Here is a 20,268-nt window from a genome sequence, read left to right on the forward strand (position 1 = left end):
TGTTTGCAGTTATCTCCGTAAATGATTATGGTCACGATCATTTATACAATGTGGTCTACATTGGGTGTACAATCTACAGTGACTGAAAAGTACTTGGCAACACGAGAGATCTTATGATATTTTCCTCAGGGTTGGATAAGAGCTGAACCAGTCCATTCTGTGTCTCATTCCCATGTGTTTTGTCTGTTTCGTTTATAAAGATGATCATGCACAACAGGGAAAAACAAAGGTAGATATTTGACAAAATTCACAAAGTTCCCATGAGCAGGAGCCTGCAGTTTTTCTTTATTCCAGGAAAGGTCAGCTTCCACGTTTGAAGAACTCTCACTAAAACAATCAGTTGCTCCAGGATTTATTCCCAATTCGTCACTCATTGTTTAATGAGGCACAATTTTTTTTTCATCAACCCCTGTTTTGGACTTCAATCACCATTCAAGTTTTTTCCATTTTTGAAAATTCTCCAGATGTTCTCAGATCCCTGTCAGTCACTGTTAGTACGACATGCACATTTTCCACTCTTTTGAACTTTTATCAAAAAAAAAGTGATAACAAAAATCACACTACTTCAGCTATTTTCTAATCATCCTGCTCAGAGATGTGGGACTATGAACCCAGCCTCCTGGTTTAGAGATAGGGACACAATCACTACACCAGAGGAGATCCTTCATGGTACCGCTAAACAAATGGTAACAGAGATAAAACACAATGTCCTTTACTGTGGAAGACTGAAGCCACTGATGATACATTTCTTTTTCATTAGCAAGTATCTTATTTTAATGACTCATCGAAAATGTTCTCTGGTTCTGATCTCTGGACTGGTGAACTCCTGGGCATGTACTGAACCATACTTCACCAGAGTCTCTCCCACCAGACCAGCACATTTCAGCCAAGTGGCATGGTCACCATTGTCCACACTGCACTGGTGACAAGCTCATGCCCTTTCAAATCTTGATCCTGGTGGAGTTCTTTCTTTGGCTCATCATCTTCTAGATTCGAATGTTCCTCAAGCTCTCCTTCCACCTGTGAGAGAATTGGCTGAGCTGATGTTTCAAACTCAGTGTGGATTCATCCATTGAGCCATGGTTTATTTCCTCTTCATGATGTTGTGAGCAAATTGACTTCAGAAAGGATTCCTCTTGCTATACTGGTTCATTTCTCCTTTTCAGCCTCCCTTTTACAATAAAATATCCCAGAAAACTTCCTTCCATCTCTTGTTGCTATGATACCATGTGACTTTAAGTGCTCCCTGGATTTTCTCTGACCAGAAGAGCTTACTGTCCTCTCTCATCACCTTTCCTTCTGCCAGCCTCTGCTTTTCATTGCCCTGCCTGCTCTGCCTTTTATGAATTTTCAGATCTCCAAAGACTCTGCGTTGACTTGGAGCAGGAGATTGCAAAGTTCTCCCACAGCCAGATGGCAGACTCCATTAAAGGGTGGCACAGTGGATCAATGCTTAGCACTGCTGCCTCACAGTGCCAAGAACCCAAGTTCGATTCCACCCTTGGGTGACTGTCTATGTGGAGTTTGCATATTCTCCCAGTGTCTGCATGGATTTCCTTTGGGTGCTCCAGTTGCCTCCCAGAGCCCAAAGATGTGCAGGTTAGGTGGATTGGCAACACTAAGTTGCCCACAATGTCCAGGAATGTGCAGGCTAGCTGGGTTAACCATGGGGAAGGCAGAGTCATAGGGCTAGGGTAGGTCTGGGTGGGATGCTCTTCTGAGCAGCGGTGTGAACCCGATGGGCTGAATGGCCTGCTTCCCCACTGTGGGAGATTCTATGATTCTAAAGATTGGGGCAGCTGTAATGAGCTCAGACTCACTCACTATCAGAACCAACGGCATGATGGATGAAACATGGGCATGAACAACAACAGAGGACAGGTCAGGGCAATTCACAGACAAGAAGGGGGGGAGGGCGGATTGGAAGGAACGCTGAAGATGATCATTGAGCAAAGAAAGTGCTGGAAAATGGGCCTCAGAGCGGCCGCGAGCAGCTGAGTCACAGTATCAACATTGCGACAGGAGCACAAGGAGCGGTAACGACATGAACAAATCATGGCATTGCGGGAGAAGGAAAATAAACACGTGCAGGTAGAGGGAACTGGTTGGGAAGCTGTCACCAAGGTGGATGTGGAACTAGGGAAGAACTGCCTAATTGCCTGCTTCAGAAAATTTCCGATGGACTGATCTGAAACCACGTAACACCCCTATAATGATCAAATAATCAAGCGACCATCAGAGATTAATTAACTCGGTGGGTCACTTCATTTAAAATGATCAAACACATTACAAGATATGAAACAAACAGTTCGGCAAACCAAACCGGAAATTGCTGGAAAAACTCAGCAGGTCTGGCAGCATCTACGGAGAAAGAGAAAGCAGACACAACATTTCGGGTCCGGTGACCCTTCTTCTCAATGGTCACTGAGGAAAAGTCACTGGACCCGAAACGTTAACTCTGTGTGCTCTCCACAGATGCTGCCAGAAACTTGTTTTTGTTTCTGATTTCTAGCATCTGCGGTTATTTGATTTTTTTGTTAGTTCAGCAAACCTCAGGGATGTATGAGTTAGGTGCATTAGCCAGGGGAAATGTAGAGTAATAGGGTTGGGGAATGGGTCTGGGTGGGTTACTCTTCAGAGGGTCAGTGTGGATTGTTGGGCCAAAAGGCCTGTTTCCACCCTGTCAGAGTTCTAATTTAAAAAAAACCCAACCTCGTGTCCACAATGTAAACAGGCGTAGAATCGCAACACAGTGTGCACAGTGTACACAAAGCCCTCAAAGTTGGACCCTCCTTAAGGGAAAGTACATTCAACAGCTCTTGCCCTGAGCCCTCAAGGAAGTGGCTCAATGTAATTTTAATATTCCAGACACCAACATTTCACCACAACTGGCTCTACACCACCTCCTCCTCCACCCCCATTCTAGCCCTCCCTACACAAGTGCCTAGTTCACTGATTGGTTACATTAGCTCCCCTAGTCCCCAAATCCCCTCCATTCCAGCTTATTGAATGTCCAGGTTTTACAACACGTTAAAAACATTAGATCTATTTGAAAAAGCAATTTTTTTTAATAACCTCCAGCACTTTTAATGCAAATTGCTGCATCTCAAAGTGATTAGGATGAACAATTTGTCATCCTATTATCTGCAGAAAAGTGTGTTCCCTGGATTGGAAACTGGATAACAAGTTCAACAGAGAGAGTATGAGCTGAGAGCTCTGATTAGTTTTGCAAAGAGAGCAGGAGAGTGAAATTTGCAATTCCACCAATTATATTTTAATTAATATTTTCAATGTTATTTACTTACACATTATTTTACAGATAAGAGGTGAATTTATCACATAGCTCAGATTCTTTGAAAGTACCATGTAATTAATTTGTAACTTGCAGAGTACTTAAAGTCCTCGCCAAACAGAGTGTTAAATCATTGAGTAGAATTCATTTAAATCTGCAGAACTCGTGTCCTTTTTGATGCCCAATTGTCTCCTTTATTCTTCTTGACGAACCAGTATTAGGCCTGAAAACCTACAGAGAAACAGTGTCCCTTTGAGCGGAGAGATTCCCTACTGGCTGTGACATTTGTGGAGTGACTGTTCTCCATAGAACACAAAAAGTTAAAGGGTTATTTAATTGAAGTGTTCCAAATCTTGAATGGCTTTGATTGAGTAACTGAGGAATGGTGAGAAGCAAAGTGATTTAGATTGAAGATAATTGGCAATAAGTGGGATTGTAGTTTTAAAAATGTACACTGTGTAGTGATTGTAATGAGGTCAGCTGGGCGGACCTCGTAGAATATGGGTTCCCTGATTGGCTCTGTTAATCTGGTCCAAACCAGGGTCCCTAGCTGACTGAGATTAGATTAGATTAGATTACTTACAGTGTGGAAACAGGCCCTTCGGCCCAACAAGTCCACACTGCCCCGCCGAAGCGCAACCCACCCATACCCCTACATCTACCCCTTACCTAACACTACGGGCAATTTAGCATGGCCAATTCACCTGACCTGCACATCTTTGGACTGTGGGAGGAAACCGGAGCACCCGGAGGAAACCCACGCAGACACAGGGAGAATGTGCAAACTCCACACAGTCAGTCGCCTGAGGCAGGGAATTGAACCTGGGTCTCTGGCGCTGTGAGGCAGCAGTGCTAACCGCAGTGCCACCGTGCCGCCCACAATCAGGAGTGTCAGAGGTTCTGATCACTCTGAGCTCTAGCTCTGAGGGAGCTGGTTCACTGTCAAGGGCTCTCCATGTGTAAGTAAAGGGTGACATGCTGACAGGATACCAGTCTCTGTGGAGGTAAAGCAAACATGGAGGGCGGCAGGTGAATGGGTAAGAAGGGAAGATGTGGGAGGGTTGAGTGGCAGGTTGGGAGACGGGTTGTTGGTGATTACGGAAGGTAAGGTTTGAGTAGATGTTTGTGGGATAGGTTGGGATGCAAGGAGAGTTAAATCTGGACAGGGATCAAGTTTACTGGAGTCATGGAAATGAGTCAGGGCAATGTTGCAGATAGAAGTGGAGGGGTGTAGATGGTGAGTTCATCTCAGATGTACAGTCACCTTCGAGTTGGAACTGGTTTTAATCCATCTAACCTTTCCTTGGTAATTATCCAGGTAAGAAAAGCAGAGAATTCTCTAAAGTCCCTGATTGCAACTCAGTGCTGGAGTCTTCTCTACAAGCCACTAGACACTGGCACATCAGAAATGTAGACTTCCTGGGAAATGTCTGCATTGTCACTACCCATTGAAATTCTGAAGGGTCCCTACATGTATTTTGCAAGGCTAGGAGCGTATATCTTTGAACACATTTCTAGTACATAAAAATAATAACTGTGAATAAGAGCCACATGGTCAATGTATTAGCTCTCAGAGGGGAACAAAAATAAACAGGAGTGTCAGAGGTTCTGTTCACTCTGAGAGCTTGCTCTGAGGGAACTGGATCAGTGTGAAGGACTCTCCGTGTGTAAGTAAAGGAGGACTTGCTGACAAGATACCAGCCTCTATAGGGTTACTTCACACTGTGTCATTGTGTATGAAAAATAAATTATACACAGCTGCAGGTAATTTGGGGAAAAATATAAGCAAAAGAAAATGTACACGTTGAGTCATTATGATCCGGTCTTGTCAACTCTCTCGCCCAAGTAGGTCCCTTGGGGTGCCTGGTACACACCTTTTTCCCTTCAAAGACATACCTCCGCCTGGGCGAGACATCCAAGGACTATGTCCAAGTTCTCCAAGTGCTCTTTGTTGGTCTTCTCTGTTATTAGCATGTCGTCTGGATAAATGGCGAGCTGGGGTAGACCTTGTAAAATGTGCTCCTTCGTTCACAGAAGCATTGCACAGGCTAACAATACCTCTGATGGCAGTCTCTTATATTGGTATAAACCCTTATGGGCATTAATTGTAGCATTCTTCTGGGAATCCTCATCTAACTGCATTTGCAAGTATGCATCGTTCATGGCCAACGTCGTGAAGGAGAGCGCCCCTGCCAGCTTTGTGAGGGATTGGTTATTTCTCCCACTGTTTGTATAAAATCCCCACAAAGGCAGACCAACCCATTGGGCTTCACAATTGGTACAACCAGTGCTGCCTATTCTATAAACTGCACTGGTTTGATGATTCCTGCACTTTCCAGCCTCCTGATTACTGCCTTTACTTTTGATTAGATTAGATTACTTACAGTGTGGAAACAGGCCCTTCGGCCCAACAAGTCCACACCGACCCGCCGAAGCGTAACCCACCCATACCCCTACATTTACCCCTTACCTAACACTACGGGCAATTTAGCATGGTCAATTCACCTGACGTGCACATCTTTGGATTGTGGGAGGAAACCGGAGGACCCGGAGGAAACCCACGCAACACAGGGAGAATGTGCAAACTCCACACAGTTAGTCACCTGAGGCGGGAACTGAACCCGGGTCTCTGGCGCTGTGAGGCAGCAGTGCTAACCACTGTGCCACCGTACCGCCCACTAATTTGCTCGTAAGGCAAATGGCACTGGCCAGGTCTTGCAGAATGGTGAAATTGTTTCCTCGTGGCCTTGGCCCTTTTGATAGTCCCAAGACTTTCCTGAAGAACTTTAAGGTATTTGATTAGGACTTCACTCAGGCAGCCATAGAGTCAAACCGGCATAGAGATGTACAGCACGGAAGCAGACTCTTCGTTGCAACTCATCCATGCTGACCATATTTCCTAAACTAATTTTGCCAGCATTTAGCCCATATCCCTTTAAATCCTTCCTATTCATATACCCATCCAGATGCCTTTTAAAAGTTGTAATTGCACCAGCCTCCACCACTTCCTCTGGCTACTCATTTCTTACAGGCAGCACCCTCTGCATGAAAAGGTTGCCCCTAAGGTCTCTTTTATATCTTTCCTCTCTCACCCTAAACCTATGCCCTCTAGTTCTGGACTCCCCGACCCCAGGAAAAAGACTTTGCCTAGTTATCCTATCCATGCCCCTCATGATTTTATAAACCTCTATAAAGTCACTCCTCAGCCTCCGACGCTCCAGGGAAAACAGCCCCAGCCTGTTCAGCCTCTCCCTGTAGCTCAAATCCTCCAACCCTGGTAACATCCTTGTAAATCTTTTCTGAACCCTTTCAAGTTTCACAACATCTTTCCGATAGGAAGGAGACCAGAATACTGAATTAATTAACTGACTTTTTCAGCTCTTTGCTATTAGCAGCGAAAATTATTCTTGGTGATCAGACAGTGTCTGATATTAGGGAGACCAGAATTGCACACAATATTCCTAAAGTGGCCTAATTAATGTCCTGTACAGCTGCAACGTGACCTTCCAACTCTTATGCTCAATGCACTGACCAATAAAGGAAAGCATACGAAATGCCTTCTTCACTATCCTATCTAACTGTGACTCCACTTTCAACGAACTATGAACCTGCACTCCAAGGTCTCTTTGTTCAGCAACACTCCCCAGGATGGCACGGTGGCTCAGTGGTTAGCATTGTTGCCTCACAGCACCAGGGGCTCGGGTTCGAGTCCCACCTTGGGTGACTGTCTGTGTGGAGTTTGCACGTTCTCACTGTGTCTGTGGGGGTTTCCTCCGGGTGCTCCGGTTTCCTCCCACAATCCAAAGATGTGCAGGTCAGGTGGATTGGTGATGCTAAATTGCCCATAGTGTTAGGTGCATTAGTCAGAGGTAAATATAGGGTTGGTGGAACGAGTCTGGGTGGGTTACTCTTTGGTGTGGACTTGTTGGTCTGAAGGGCCTGTTTCCATACTGTAGGGAATCTAATCTAATTATTAAGTGTATAAGTCCTGTTCTAATTTGCCTTTCCAAAATGCAGCACCTCACATTGATCTAAATTAAACTTCATTTGTGACTCCTCGACCCATTGGCCCATCTGATCAAGGTCCCATTGTACTCTCAGATAACCTTCTTTGCTGTCCACTACACCTCCAATTTTAGGGTCATCTGCAAACTTACTAACTATACCTCCTATGTTCACATCCAAATCATTTATATAAATGACGAAAAGCAATGAACCCAGCACTAATCGTTGTGGCACACCACTGGTCACAGGCCTCCAGTCTGAAAAGCAACCCTCCACCACTAACCTGTGTCTTCTACTTTTGAGCCAGTTCTTTATCCAAATGGCTAGTTCTTCGATTTGGTATATATATTTGATCTAACCTTGCTAACCAGTCTACCATGCAGAACCTTGTCGAATGCCTGACTGAAGTTCATATAAATCATGTCCACCACTCTACCTGACCCAGAGTCCCTCTGTTCAGGATCTGTCCTGAGTGTGACAATGCAATTGCCTTCACTTAAATCGTATTCCCCAAGCTCAGTCAGACTGGCGAAGGTATCCACTTCCATCAGAATACCCTGTAACTCAAATGCCTCACTTGCCACTCTTTCCAATGATAAAGCCAGCTGTTGTGTCTGTTTGAATTCCAGTTGGGTTTCAGCTACTAGGCACTTTCACTGGGTTACAACATTAATATCACATACCATATAGTCTTTCAGCATCTAATTAATGGTTAGACCAAAGTCACAAGGTTCTGCCACTTGTCTTAACCTAGTCAAAAATCCCAATACTGACTGCCCTTTTCAAATTGTGTCAAAATGATAGAGACTCAGAATTAGAGGACATTTGGGATTATAATATTCTTAAATAAATCCATCAACTCTTGGAAGATTTTAGTATCTGATACCTCAGGAAATATTAGACTCCTTATAACCCAAAAAGCTACAGGTCCACAAGCCAACAGGGGAATTACTCGTCACTTTTCATCCGCCCCAGTGTCTTTTGCCTAGAAAGAAAATCATGCATTCTTTCCACATACTGAGTCAAATCTTTAACAGCAGAATCAAAGGAATCAAACTTCCCAAACAATGGCATGATGCCAGAAATGATTACCCTAACACAAAGATAAGCACATTTCTTCAGGAGTGTGCTTTCCCCTCTCACCACTGAAGGCTGTCACAAGTCACCTTTTATTTACACTTGGAGAGTTCTTGACAATGATTCAGCCCCTTCAGAGCCAGCCGTCAGAGTGTTAGAATGTCTGACACTCCTGTTTTTATCTGTCAGCCAGGACTCCCTGATTGGACCAGATTAACAGCCCCAAGCAGGAAACTTGGGCGTAGTCCTTGGATGTTTCTCCCAGGTGGACGGATGCCTTAGAAGGGAAAAAAATGTGACCTACTTAGGCTAGAGAGTTGACAAGACCGGATCATAATGACTCCGGGTGCTCCGGTTTCCTCCCACAGTCCAAAGATGTGCAGGTTAGGTGAATTGGCCATGCTAAATTGCCCGTAGTGTTAGGTAAGGGGTAAATGTAGGTGTATGGGTGGGTTGCGCTTCAGCGGGTCGGTGTGGACTTGTTGGGCCGAAGGGCCTGTTTCCACACTGTAATGTAATCTAATGTAATGTAATCTAATCTAATCTAATGACTCAACGTATACATTTTCTTTTGCTTATATTTTTCCCCAAATTACCTGCAGCTGTGTATAATTTTATTTTTCATACACAATGACATAGTGTGAAGTAACCCTATAGAGGCTGGTATCTTGTCAGCAAGTCCTCCTTTACTTACACATGGAGAGTCCTTCACACTGATCCAGTTCCCTCAGAGCAAGCTCTCAGAGTAAACAGAACCTCTGACACTCCTTCAGAATTTCAATGGGCAGTGACAATGCAGACATTTCCCAGGAAGTCTACATTTCTGATGTGCCAGTGTCTAGTGGCTTGTAGAGAAGACTCCAGCACTGAGTTGCAATCAGGGACTTTAGAGAATTCTCTGCTTTTCTTACCTGGATAATTACCAAGGAAAGGTTAGATGGATTAAAACCAGTTCCAACTCGAAGGTGACTGTACATCTGAGATGAACTCACCATCTACACCCCTCCACTTCTATCTGCAACATTGCCCTGACTCATTTCCATGACTCCAGTAAACTTGATGCCTGTCCAGATTTAACTACCTTTCCATCCCAACCTATTCCCAAACATCCACTCAAACCTTACTTTCCGTACTCACCAACAACCCATCTCCCCTCCTGCCACTCCACCCTCCCACTTGCAACCATACCCTTACTCAATAATTCACCTACCATCTTACCTTCTCACCCATTCATCTGCCGCCCTACACGTTTGCCTTAGCTCCACAGAGGTTGGCATCCTGTCAGCAAGTCACCCTTTACTTACACGTGTCGAGCCCTTGATACTGATCCAGCTCCCTCAGAGCCAGATCTCAGAGTGAACAGAATCTCTGACACTGCTGGAAATGTGTTGCTGGAAAAGCGCAGCAGGTCAGGCAGCATCCAAGGAGCAGGAGAATCGACGTTTCGGGCATGAGCCCTTCTTCAGGAATCTCTGACACTCTTGTTTATTTTTGTCAGCCAGGGCTCCCTGATTGGACCAGATTAACAGCCCCAATCAGGGAACTCATATACAATGAGGACCACCCGGCTAACCTTATTGCAATCACTACAAAACCTCCTTCAGTAGTTTCCCTCCAAAGAGAGTGTGATCCTCTCAGACTATGGTGATTTGACCTAACTAAGCCATGTCTAAACACCAACATTAGATTGCTGAGGTAAAAGGGATCTGTCTCTCACTGTAATGAGATAACAAGGAATGGCGATGCTGACGTTTTTCTGCCACATTCCCTTTTCTAGCTTCAATAAGAGAAGTGAATTTTGCTTCTATGCTTTTTAATGTTGTGTCTCTCTTTTGTCTCTATTAAAGATTTCAAAAACATATTTGTGCAGCAGATCATTCAATCCATACCTCTGCCTGCTCTTTGCAAATTCTATCCAATTCCTTTTTTCTCCCTATTTTATTCCCTTCAAGTATTTAACCAAATCCCTTTCATTGATGAACTTTAACAAGGAAGGCACTCAGTTTTCCACTGAGAGGAATTAAACTAGTCAGCAGGCTATGGATGCTAAATAAATCTAAGTTGTTGTTGAACTGACACAGTCACACAGCTCCAGTTAATTTGGTGTTTTCAGTTATTGGAGTAACTGGTTAGTATTGATGTTTGTTGGAGGGTAAAGACTGTAGATGTGAACTCCAGTGAGGATTAATCAGCCTGCCCACTAACAACCAGACAGGATTTCAGAGGATTTTGATCAGAATTCAGCAAAGGCATCTTGAAAAGAGGAGAACAGTTAATCCTGGGGATATCTTTAGCTGCACTCATTGCCACCAACCCCATCCCATCCCTGCCCCATGGGAGGGTACCAACCCACTGTCTGGGTTATCAGTATCACTGAACTCATCTACTCTCTCCACCACCACTAACCCCACCAACAGGTCACAAATCTCACAATTTGAGTCTTTCCTTAAACCACCACAATAACAAGTCAGACCATGGCTAACCAAGAAATCAATTTCATTGCAATTGTCCATGTTAAAAGACACAAGTGACAAGTAATTCTTAAAACCTGGTTTGTGAGGAACCATTTTCACATTGGTAATTGTGGTTTAGTCTTTGTTTAAATATTCACAAGCCAGAGGCTGGTTACGTTTGATAGGGTAGAAACAGAGAAGAACTTTCCACTTGTCAGCGTACCGTGAATAAGGGGCCATTGATACAAGGTCATAAATTCATCCGACAATCCAGGCAAATCTTCTTTATTCAGAGAGTGGTTGGAACATGTGACTGACTGTCAGAGGGAGTGGTGGAGCCAGGCAGCACCGATTCACGAGGGAAAGCAGAATAAATCTAAGAGCGAGAAAGGAATGGAAGATCTTGATGATAGGCTGATATGTTACGGGTTTGGAAACGGGACTTTTCTTTAAACGATATCATTTTATTCTTATTATTAAACTGTTCAAAATGATGCCAGATCATGGCGACAAATGAAAGCTTTTCATAGAATCATCATTGAATCCCTAGCATATGGAAGGAAGCCATTTGGCCCATCAATGTCCACATTGACCCCCCAAAGACCCACCCCCGCTCCCTATCCCTATAACCCTACATTTCCCATGGCTAGCCCACCCAGCCTGCACCTACCTGAATGCAATAGGCAATTAGCATTTCCAATCTACCCTAACCTGCACATCTTTGGACTGTGGGAGGAAATTGGAGCACCCTAATGAAACCCACACAGACATGTATTTACTCTGTGTAACTGTACTCTCACTGTAAAATACGCATGACAATAAAAAAAATCTTTCATCATTCAAAATTATTCATTCATCCATTCATTAAGGCTTGAGTGAAATATAAACTGGAGGAGGGGACAGTGGGGCTGAATGGCCTGTACATCAAATGAAATTCAGGTGAGCAAGTATTGGGATTCCATTTCCATGGGTTCATAAATAAAACATTCAAAACCAGGAAATGAAGTCTTCAGTGAGTGCGGCTACTCCTGTCTTTCTGATCCATTATTAGAGTCATAGAGATGTACAGCACGGAAACAAACCCTTCGATCCAACTTGTCCATGCCGACCAGATAACCTGACCTAATCTAGTCCCATTTGCCAGCACTTGGCTCTACCCCTCTAAACACTTCCTATTCATATACCCATCCAGATGCCTTTTAAGTGTTATAATTGTACCAACCTCCACCACTTCCTCTGGCAACTTATTCCACATATGCATCACCCTCTGTGTGAAAAAGTTGCCCTTTTAAATCTTTCACCCCTCACCCTAAACCTATGCCCTTTAGTTTTGGACTACTCCATCCCAGGGAAAATACTTTGTCTATTTACCCTATCCATGCCCCTCATGACTTTATAAACCTCTATAAAGTCACCCCTCAGCCTCCGAAACTCCAGGGAAAACACCCCCAGCCTGTTCAGCCTCTCCCTGTAGCTCAAAACCTCCAAATTCCTCGTAAGTCTTTTCTGAGCCCTTTCAAGTTTCACAACACCCTTCCTATAGGAAGGAGACCAGAATACTGAATTAATTAACTGACTTTTTCAGCTCTTTGCTATTAGCAGCGAGAATTATTCTCGGTGATCAGACAGTATTGTCTCCTGTTTTTTTTAAAACCTAATAGACTGCATTCGCCAATCCAGAGTCAAGAAAAATATGTTTCTGTTCATTACAATCAAATGGACAGAGATGTAAGAAGCCATGTATGTTTTTAAAGTTGATTAAATATTCTGAGTCATTCTCTGTGCAGGTCTCTGGTTGTCATTCATGTTATGCCTTGTGACATTGTTTTTATTGTACAGTTTATTAAAGTGAAACATTAAATCACAACTTCCTCACCAGGCTGCTTAAGCAGTTACTGTCATCACAGTCACTTACTCCACATGCTTTACTTCCTCCTTGTCAGTGGCATAACAGGGTAACGATCCCTTAAAACCTTTCCATATGTCAATGACTTTGCAATGTCGAAGCTGCATACAGAGTTTTATGACATTCTTAAACAAACAGAGACATGCCAAACAGATTCTTTTTCTCAAAGAAAGCTTTTCTTTAAAGATTTAGAAGGTATGGAAGCAGATTACCTATCTCGTACATATATCTCAGATATATACATATATCAAAGGAAATAAAGTGGGTGATCATTCTAGAATGTTCAGAGCAGATGAACTGAATGATTTACAGTGTCGCTAAATACTTGTCATTCTCTTGCAGGATTCCATCCAGGAACACAGGTAGGTAAATCGCACATGTCCATTCAAAACTTTCCTCTTTCTCTGAAGGCTGGGTTACAGTGAAGCTGTTCAGTGGATCCATCAATAAGCAAAGGGCTTCATGTCACCTCCTTGTATCTTTCATATAATTTGATAGCAAGCATTTGTCTACAAGTGTTTCCATTTCCAGAAGTAAATAGTACATCAAAAAGATTGGCTTGTTTGGTGAGTTTCTCTCCCCTCGCAGAGTTCTTTCAAAGTTCTTGTATTTTCAGAATGGCAGAAAGCTTTGCGATCAAATACCATAGTTCAGTCCTTGATTCTGGGCTTCGGTGGCACAGTTCAAAACTGTACTGATAAAGTTCCAAATTGATGCTAACAGCCCATAAAGTGGGCAGTGGAGAGGGTGTAGCTTTATCGTCACATGTACTCACAGGAAAAAGTTCACAATTCACCACCTACGGCACTATTTTAGGAACAAAGGAACCCAGAGTACAAATTCTTCGAAAAAACATCAGATGTTATTGAAGTGAGAAGTCCAGAATAACTGACCTTCCAAAGTACAAAATCATAGCAATAAATTAGAAAAATAAAGAGATAAAAAATTCTGAATAACAGTCCTTCCACAATGAGATCACAAACAACAAGAAATTAAAAAAGAGAATTTAAGACAAAGTCCATTTCACCACTCTGGGCTCAGGTACCTGACCCCTCCCCCCACCACCCAGTATCCCAGTTCAGACCCACAACAATGCTGACTGAAACACCCGCAAGGCAACTGAAGCTGCCTAAAGGAATCGCAGACTGGAGCAGACCACTGAGGAGATGCTGCAGATCACTCGAGGAAAGCGTGCACCATTGGATTCCGGGACCAGGGCCCACCATTTATTACATTCATCGTCATTGACTGTCTCTCAGTTCGAGATGATGTCTATTCAGGGTTGTGGGTTTCTGCTGTGGGTGATCATATAACCAAACAGCAGACCCTCAACATAGATAACTTTAGGCACATATAGGCTAGGGGGTCCCATGAGCTAATGGAATCCAGATGCTTCCTTTGCCTTCTCTGCTGCCACTCCGCCTTATCATGAAGATGTTTTTTAATGCATTCATGGGAAAGAGGCATCACAGACTCAACTAGTATTAATTACCCATCCCTAGTTGCCGTTGAGAAGATGGGGGTGAGCTGCCTTCTTGACCCACTGCAGTCCATGTGGTGTAGCTACCACCAAAATGCCATTAGGGAGAAAGTTCCAGGATTTTGACCCAGTGACACAAAGCATGATACAGCCTAATGGGCATAATGTCATCATTCTTCGATAGCAGACAAATGCAAGAAAAATATTGAGAACAGCAGCAAAAAAAACTTTTAACAATGAAACAAGAAGTGCAGATGTTGGAAATCTGAAACAAAAACAAGAATTGCTGGAGAAACTCAGCTGGTCTGGCAGCATCTGTGGAGAGAAAGCAGAGTCAATAATTCGAGTCCAGTGACCCTTCTTCAGTTGCTGCCAGACCTGCTGAATTCCTTCAGCAACTCCAGCATCTGAAGATGGATCACTGAACTCGAATCATTAACTCTGCTTTCTCTCCACAGATGCTGCCAGACCAGCTGAGTTTCTCCAGCAATTCCTGTTTTTGTTTCAGATTTTCGATATCTGCACTTTTTGTTTCATTTTTAAAGTTTTTTTTGTTGCTGTTCTCAATATCTTTCTTGCATTTGTCTGATATCTTCCACAAGGCCTTGAGAATTACTGAGTCAAATGCTATGGTTACATTTCTGAATACAGTTAAGATTTGTTTGGTAGAAAAACAGAAATTGTTGGAGAAACTCAGCAAGTCTGGCAGCACTGTGGAGAGAAAACAGAGTTAATGACTCAAGTCCAGTGACCCTTCTTCAGATGCTGCCAGACCTGCTGAGTTTCTCCAACAATTTCTGTTTTTCGACCAAAAAAAATCTTTATTGTATTCAGAAATGTAACCTTTGCATTTGACTCAGTAATTCACAAGGCTTTGTGGATTACACTCCAGAGATATGGGAGGCCAAGAAATCTCATCACAATCCTGCAATTGCTTCGCAATGGTGTGATTACACTCATCTTGAGTGGGAGATCTGAAACAGATGCCTTCAAAGTCCAAGTCAAGCCATTCTGTGATGGCTTCCATATTACTTACAATCTCCCTAACTGCCATTATTCACTTCACCAAAGATCAGCTGCCCTCTGCTGTGAGTATTAATGCGGTCTAAATGTCCAAAAGTGCATATTTTTCAGCCTTCGCTGAAAACAAAGCCGGGGGGGGGGGCGGGCGCGTCTGTGCTGCCCTCACAGGCAGTCAGCTTTCCAAGGTTTTTTTAAATCTACTTGTTCAGAGATAATGGGACATGAATCTGGGTCTCCTGGCTCAGAGGGATGGATTCTACCACTGCACCACAAGACCCCTTTAAAGGAGGACTGAAACTGAAAGGTTCTGCTTAATTCTCCCAAAACACAGGGATCTTTGAATTTCCAATCTAATGCTGTCCCTACTGAGCTATTTCAGCCTGCCAGTCCTTGCCTCTGTCATGGGTTGACCTGGAAGGGAAGACAGGGAATCCTTTGCAGGAAAATCTGAAGCTCAGAACGAGTCAGTGTTGTCTCTTACCAGAGGAAGAACATTTAGAAAATCAGAATTTTTCTGTAAAATACATCTCTGAATTCTCATTAAGCTGCAGGTAACAAGTCAAATCACTTAAGAATCAAGTGGATTTGTTATTACAGTCAAAAGTATATCAAGTGAATTAACTTCTGCTTTCTGTTAGTACTCGTATTAACTAAGGTGTTAATGATTTGATCTAAGCAATTACTAGCATGTGACTTACAGAGAAAATGTAGTGAAATTTTGCTAAATTATGTATTGAGCTTCTTGATCTATATGCTCAAAACCATGTGGAAGTTATCAGTTTGACTTCATATGATGGTGTGAAATAGATAAAAGCAAGTCAGCACCCATTTTACAACCCTCCCCATTTTTCTTTCTGTTTACACTGCCCCGATTTCCTTTGACTGCAGATGTATACCCAAAAATAATCATGAAATAGCTGGAAAGATTCAGCAGTTAAGTCTGCAATTCAGACAAGAATAGATCTGGACCCAAAATGTCAACCCTTCAGTAACCCCTGCGGAGACTGACACTTTGCTGTCTGTCTGTCTACAGCTTTATATGCTCTGGTTTCTGAGCTCCAGTATTTGCACATTGATGCCTTTTACAGTATCCTTAACTTAATTCAGTAGATTTCAAATAACATGTACAATTGTGTCTGAGTCTCCATGTCAAGTGTATGTGACCATTTGCTCTCTTTGTGATTTTCCCAGGGTCCTCTGTTAATGTCCTTAACGCGTGTACAGTGTGTATATTAATACCATAGAAGTGTGCTTTACAAGTGTGGTAATGACCACTAATATAGGAACATATGACCAGGACTAGGCCTCTCAATCCATTCAGCCCTCTCCACCATCTAATATGTTCATAGCTGACTGAGCACGTCAATGCATTTTACCCAAACTGTTCCCATAAACCTTTATGCATAATTAGAAGTCTACCAATATCCACCTTAACCATACTTAAAGATAGTGTGCATTATTTGTGCTGATTCCCGTTACTGTGTATATTATTTGTAGATTTTCATTTCCATTAATGTATCCATTACATGTGTTAATAATCATTAGTGTTTATGTGCAATGCACAAGTCTTAATTTCTAGTTGTGCATTCATAACATATGGACAGTTCTGTGACCAGCTTGTTTAAATAATAGTCTGAATATATGTCTGTATGTAAATGAAAGTCTGCATATGAGTACAATACTGTGTATGTGTGTGTTGTATATGAGTGTGTGTATATTTGTGTTTCTATTTCTGTGTCTGTGTGTGCATGTGTGTGTGTTTGTATATCAGTGTGTGCTTGTATGTGACTATGTTTGTATGTTAGTGTGTGTGCATATTAATGTGTGTATGTGAGTGTATCTGTATACAAGTGTGTATATATGACTGTGATTGAATTAATCTGTGTGTATACATGAGCGTGTGTTTGGATATGAGTGCTTGTGTGTATATGAGTGTGTTTCTATGTAGTATGAGTTGGAGATGCCGGTGTTGGACTGGGGTGGACAAAGTTAAAAATCACACAATACGAGGTAATAGTCCAACAGGTTTATTTGGGAGCACGAGCTTTCGGAGCACTGCTCCTTCGTCAGGTGGCTGTGGAGCAGGACCAAACAACACAGAATTTATTGCAATTTATAGCACTGTAAGCTTTTGCTATAAATTCTGTGTCTTATGGTCCTGGTCCTGTGCAGAAAGGTGACTTTTTTTTCATAATTTCCTTTGAACATTTTATTTATTTGCTTTTAAAGAATTGGCGATAGGAAGGGGAAGGCTTTTTAAACAAGCAAAATTGAAACCTCCAGAAATATACCCCAACTTGAGCGGGCAACACCTGTCACTTGGTGACCCTGTCAGGGACCCAGAGTGAGGTCTGAGGGTATGTTTCGGAGGTAAACTGACCACTTTAATTTCAGGGTCTAATTCACTGTGATTTCTTTTCATTCCCAGGGCAGAATAAACAGGGGACGTCCTGGTCTTAACGAGGCAGGAGCAGAGAGCGTGAGCCACTGGGAGAGTCTGCGCCAACTGTCAGAAGCAGACACTGTTCGGGGGATTTTGTTAAACAACGAGAATGCTCCAAGAGGCAGATGGAAAGAGATGGAGAGAGAGGGAGAGAGAGAGAGAGAGAGAGAAGCAGCAGAAGGATTTGTGGGGGAATCAGACAACAAAAGTTCAGCTGTAACGGTTGTAAATTTCATAGATACTTCACTGAAACCAGAGAATTTGCTATTTTATAGAGTTAGATAGAAAGTACACTGGCACCCTCTGATGTTCAATGTTCATAATGACTGGCTGTATTCACAAAGCAGTTCTTCCTTTGCGAGATCTCCCTTTGAAATGCAAGTGGCTGAGTGAGACCTGCTTCCATGGAGATGAGTGAGTGGAGGGATGCAGTGTGGGATGGTATGGAGGAGGAGAGTGGTGTAGCAGGGGGTGGGAATTGCAGAGTTTATTCACTCCACGGCCTTTCCAATCCTGGAGGTTTGATGGGAACGTCTCTAGTTGGGAAGAGCCACTTGAGATCTCAGCCACCTTGGTGAAAGGCCATGAGTGGCCCAACTGAAAACCCCAAATGCCGGAGATCACAGCAGGTCAGGCAGCATCCACGGAGAGAGAGCAAGCTCACATCTCCAGTCGAGTTGACACTTCATCAGAGGGGAATGTGAAACCCCACAGTTGTTAGCAGAGGCACCATTAGTCGAGGTTAACAGAGTGAGCCCACTGACATAGACTGGAGAAGCACATCAATCCTACTCAGCTCCTAGAGAAGGGACACTGCCTGTGAGGGTTCTCCAGTGCTGGAAAAAAACAGGTTTGTTCTGTCTGTTGTTTGCTTTCCTGGATGCTGGTGATTGTGAGCTGCACTTAGAAAGACAGCGTTGATTCAATTGTAGAACAACCCACATGATTAAGTTGAGCTGTGGACCCAGTCAGTGAATGGGAATCCAACAGTCACATGAAGATGCAGTGAATACCTGGGGGTTGCTTGCCAATATTGGTCTTGAAAGACCTTAATATGGTTGAATATGGGTGCTATGTGACTGTGTGGGTGTGTGGTGTTCGAGGAATAAATGCATGGTATATATCCAGGCTTTAGGTTGGATCAGATCAAACAGATAAAAGCCTCCACAAGATGGAATTGCTGATAACTGGCTTTAGTCTGAAACATTTTCATTCCTGTTAAACTTTGTACTGACTGAACCGAGACCACATCATGCAAATTTATTCCCATCGCTAAATTGTGTATGTCCTATTGGTGCTGCCGAATGGTTCCTGAGAGTTTGCATATCAATATAATCTGGCCCTGCTTCAGAGTAATTATGGCACAATGGTGATATTACAGAAAACGTAACCCAGTGCTCCTGAGACATGAGCTCAAATCCCACCTGGTGGAGTCTAAAATGAAAAGCTTGTCTCAGTATAGGGCTAACTGGTTCGCTAATGAGCTGATATCTTTATGGTTGGTGGTGTAATGTGATTAGTGGTGATGTCAACATTGGCGCTACTATACAGTTTGAGATGAATTTTTGATCAGTGGTGTCAGTGCCCCATTCCTTGTTTTTTGCTGAAATTTGTTGTTATTGGACTCTTTTCCACAAACAAAAACATGTTGGTGCCTCTCAAAAAAACCCACAAAACTAGCATCAAGCGGAAAAAGTAACCTTCAGAACAAGATAGGGTTCTGGATTGAGGTGGACCTCAGGCTCGGTGAGCATACTGTCTTGGTCACCACTGCCACTATCTAAAACAGAAGGTTTCACATTCAAAGCCAATTACTCTTGCTGGCCTTTCTCATCTGAGGTAAAAAGGCTTGGATGCTGCCTGAACTGCTGTGCTTTTTCCAGCACCACTCTAATCCAGAATCTGGTTTCCAGCATCTGCAGTCATTGTTTTTACCTATTTATATTCTAATTGGCAGCTCGGGCACCATTTATTCTGAATCCCACAACTTGTTCAATGCTCATCTCTCGTTTCATTTTGGAGAGGGGTGGCATTCGAAATGATTGCAGACAGTGGCAGGTGGGAGAGTGACCAAACTAATTTTGTTGCCTTTTGTGTGGTGTGTTTGTTTGAGGTTTGTCTGCCCAGTGGGGGATTGGTTGGTGGGTAGGTTTGCAATCTCGGTATTTTGGCTGCGCTCTGTATCCAGTTCTTTGGGCCACTTGGTCTTTGTGCTGTTTGACATTTCTAGACGATTGAGGTGAGGGTGGGAGAGGGTTGCTATTGGCCATGGTTTGGTCATTTAGGAGCCGATCTGCTTACTATATCAGTTTCTAAGCAGTTTGGAAATCCAGTATCTGGTTGTTTACTGAATATATTTCTCTGTTTTAGTGGAAGAGCGATATGACCCCTGTTGGTGTGGAGAGGTTCATGCATTGACCTTTAGCTAGCTTTGATAAACCAGAGTTTTAATGCTGATCAAATTGAAGCTGCTCTCTTTCCCCCCTTCCACCTACTTCCCAAATGGAAGCGAAGCTGGTTAATGAAAGAAACAAAAAGACGGATCTTGATCCTCCTTTGTATTGAGGCAATATTTGGCTGAACTGGGGA

General features: G+C 43.1%; 1 protein-coding gene across 4 annotated transcripts in view; it reads left to right on the forward strand.

Moving 5' to 3' along the window:
* The window catches only part of nkain1 (sodium/potassium transporting ATPase interacting 1), a 550,449-nt gene extending 530,187 nt beyond the window's left edge, over positions 1-20,262 (forward strand). For all 4 annotated transcript variants that reach the window (XM_043717291.1, XM_043717290.1, XM_043717292.1 and 1 more), the window contains 2 exons: positions 13,076-13,095; positions 17,665-20,262. In XM_043717291.1, coding sequence (XP_043573226.1) covers positions 13,076-13,095; positions 17,665-17,696 — 52 coding nt within the window. In that variant the 3' untranslated portion in view covers positions 17,697-20,262. The remainder of the gene's footprint in view (positions 1-13,075; positions 13,096-17,664) is intronic.
* Positions 20,263-20,268: the final 6 nt, after the last annotated feature.

This window comes from Chiloscyllium plagiosum, chromosome 27 (genome assembly GCF_004010195.1).
Source record: "Chiloscyllium plagiosum isolate BGI_BamShark_2017 chromosome 27, ASM401019v2, whole genome shotgun sequence".
NCBI classification, from domain to species: Eukaryota; Metazoa; Chordata; class Chondrichthyes; order Orectolobiformes; family Hemiscylliidae; genus Chiloscyllium; species Chiloscyllium plagiosum.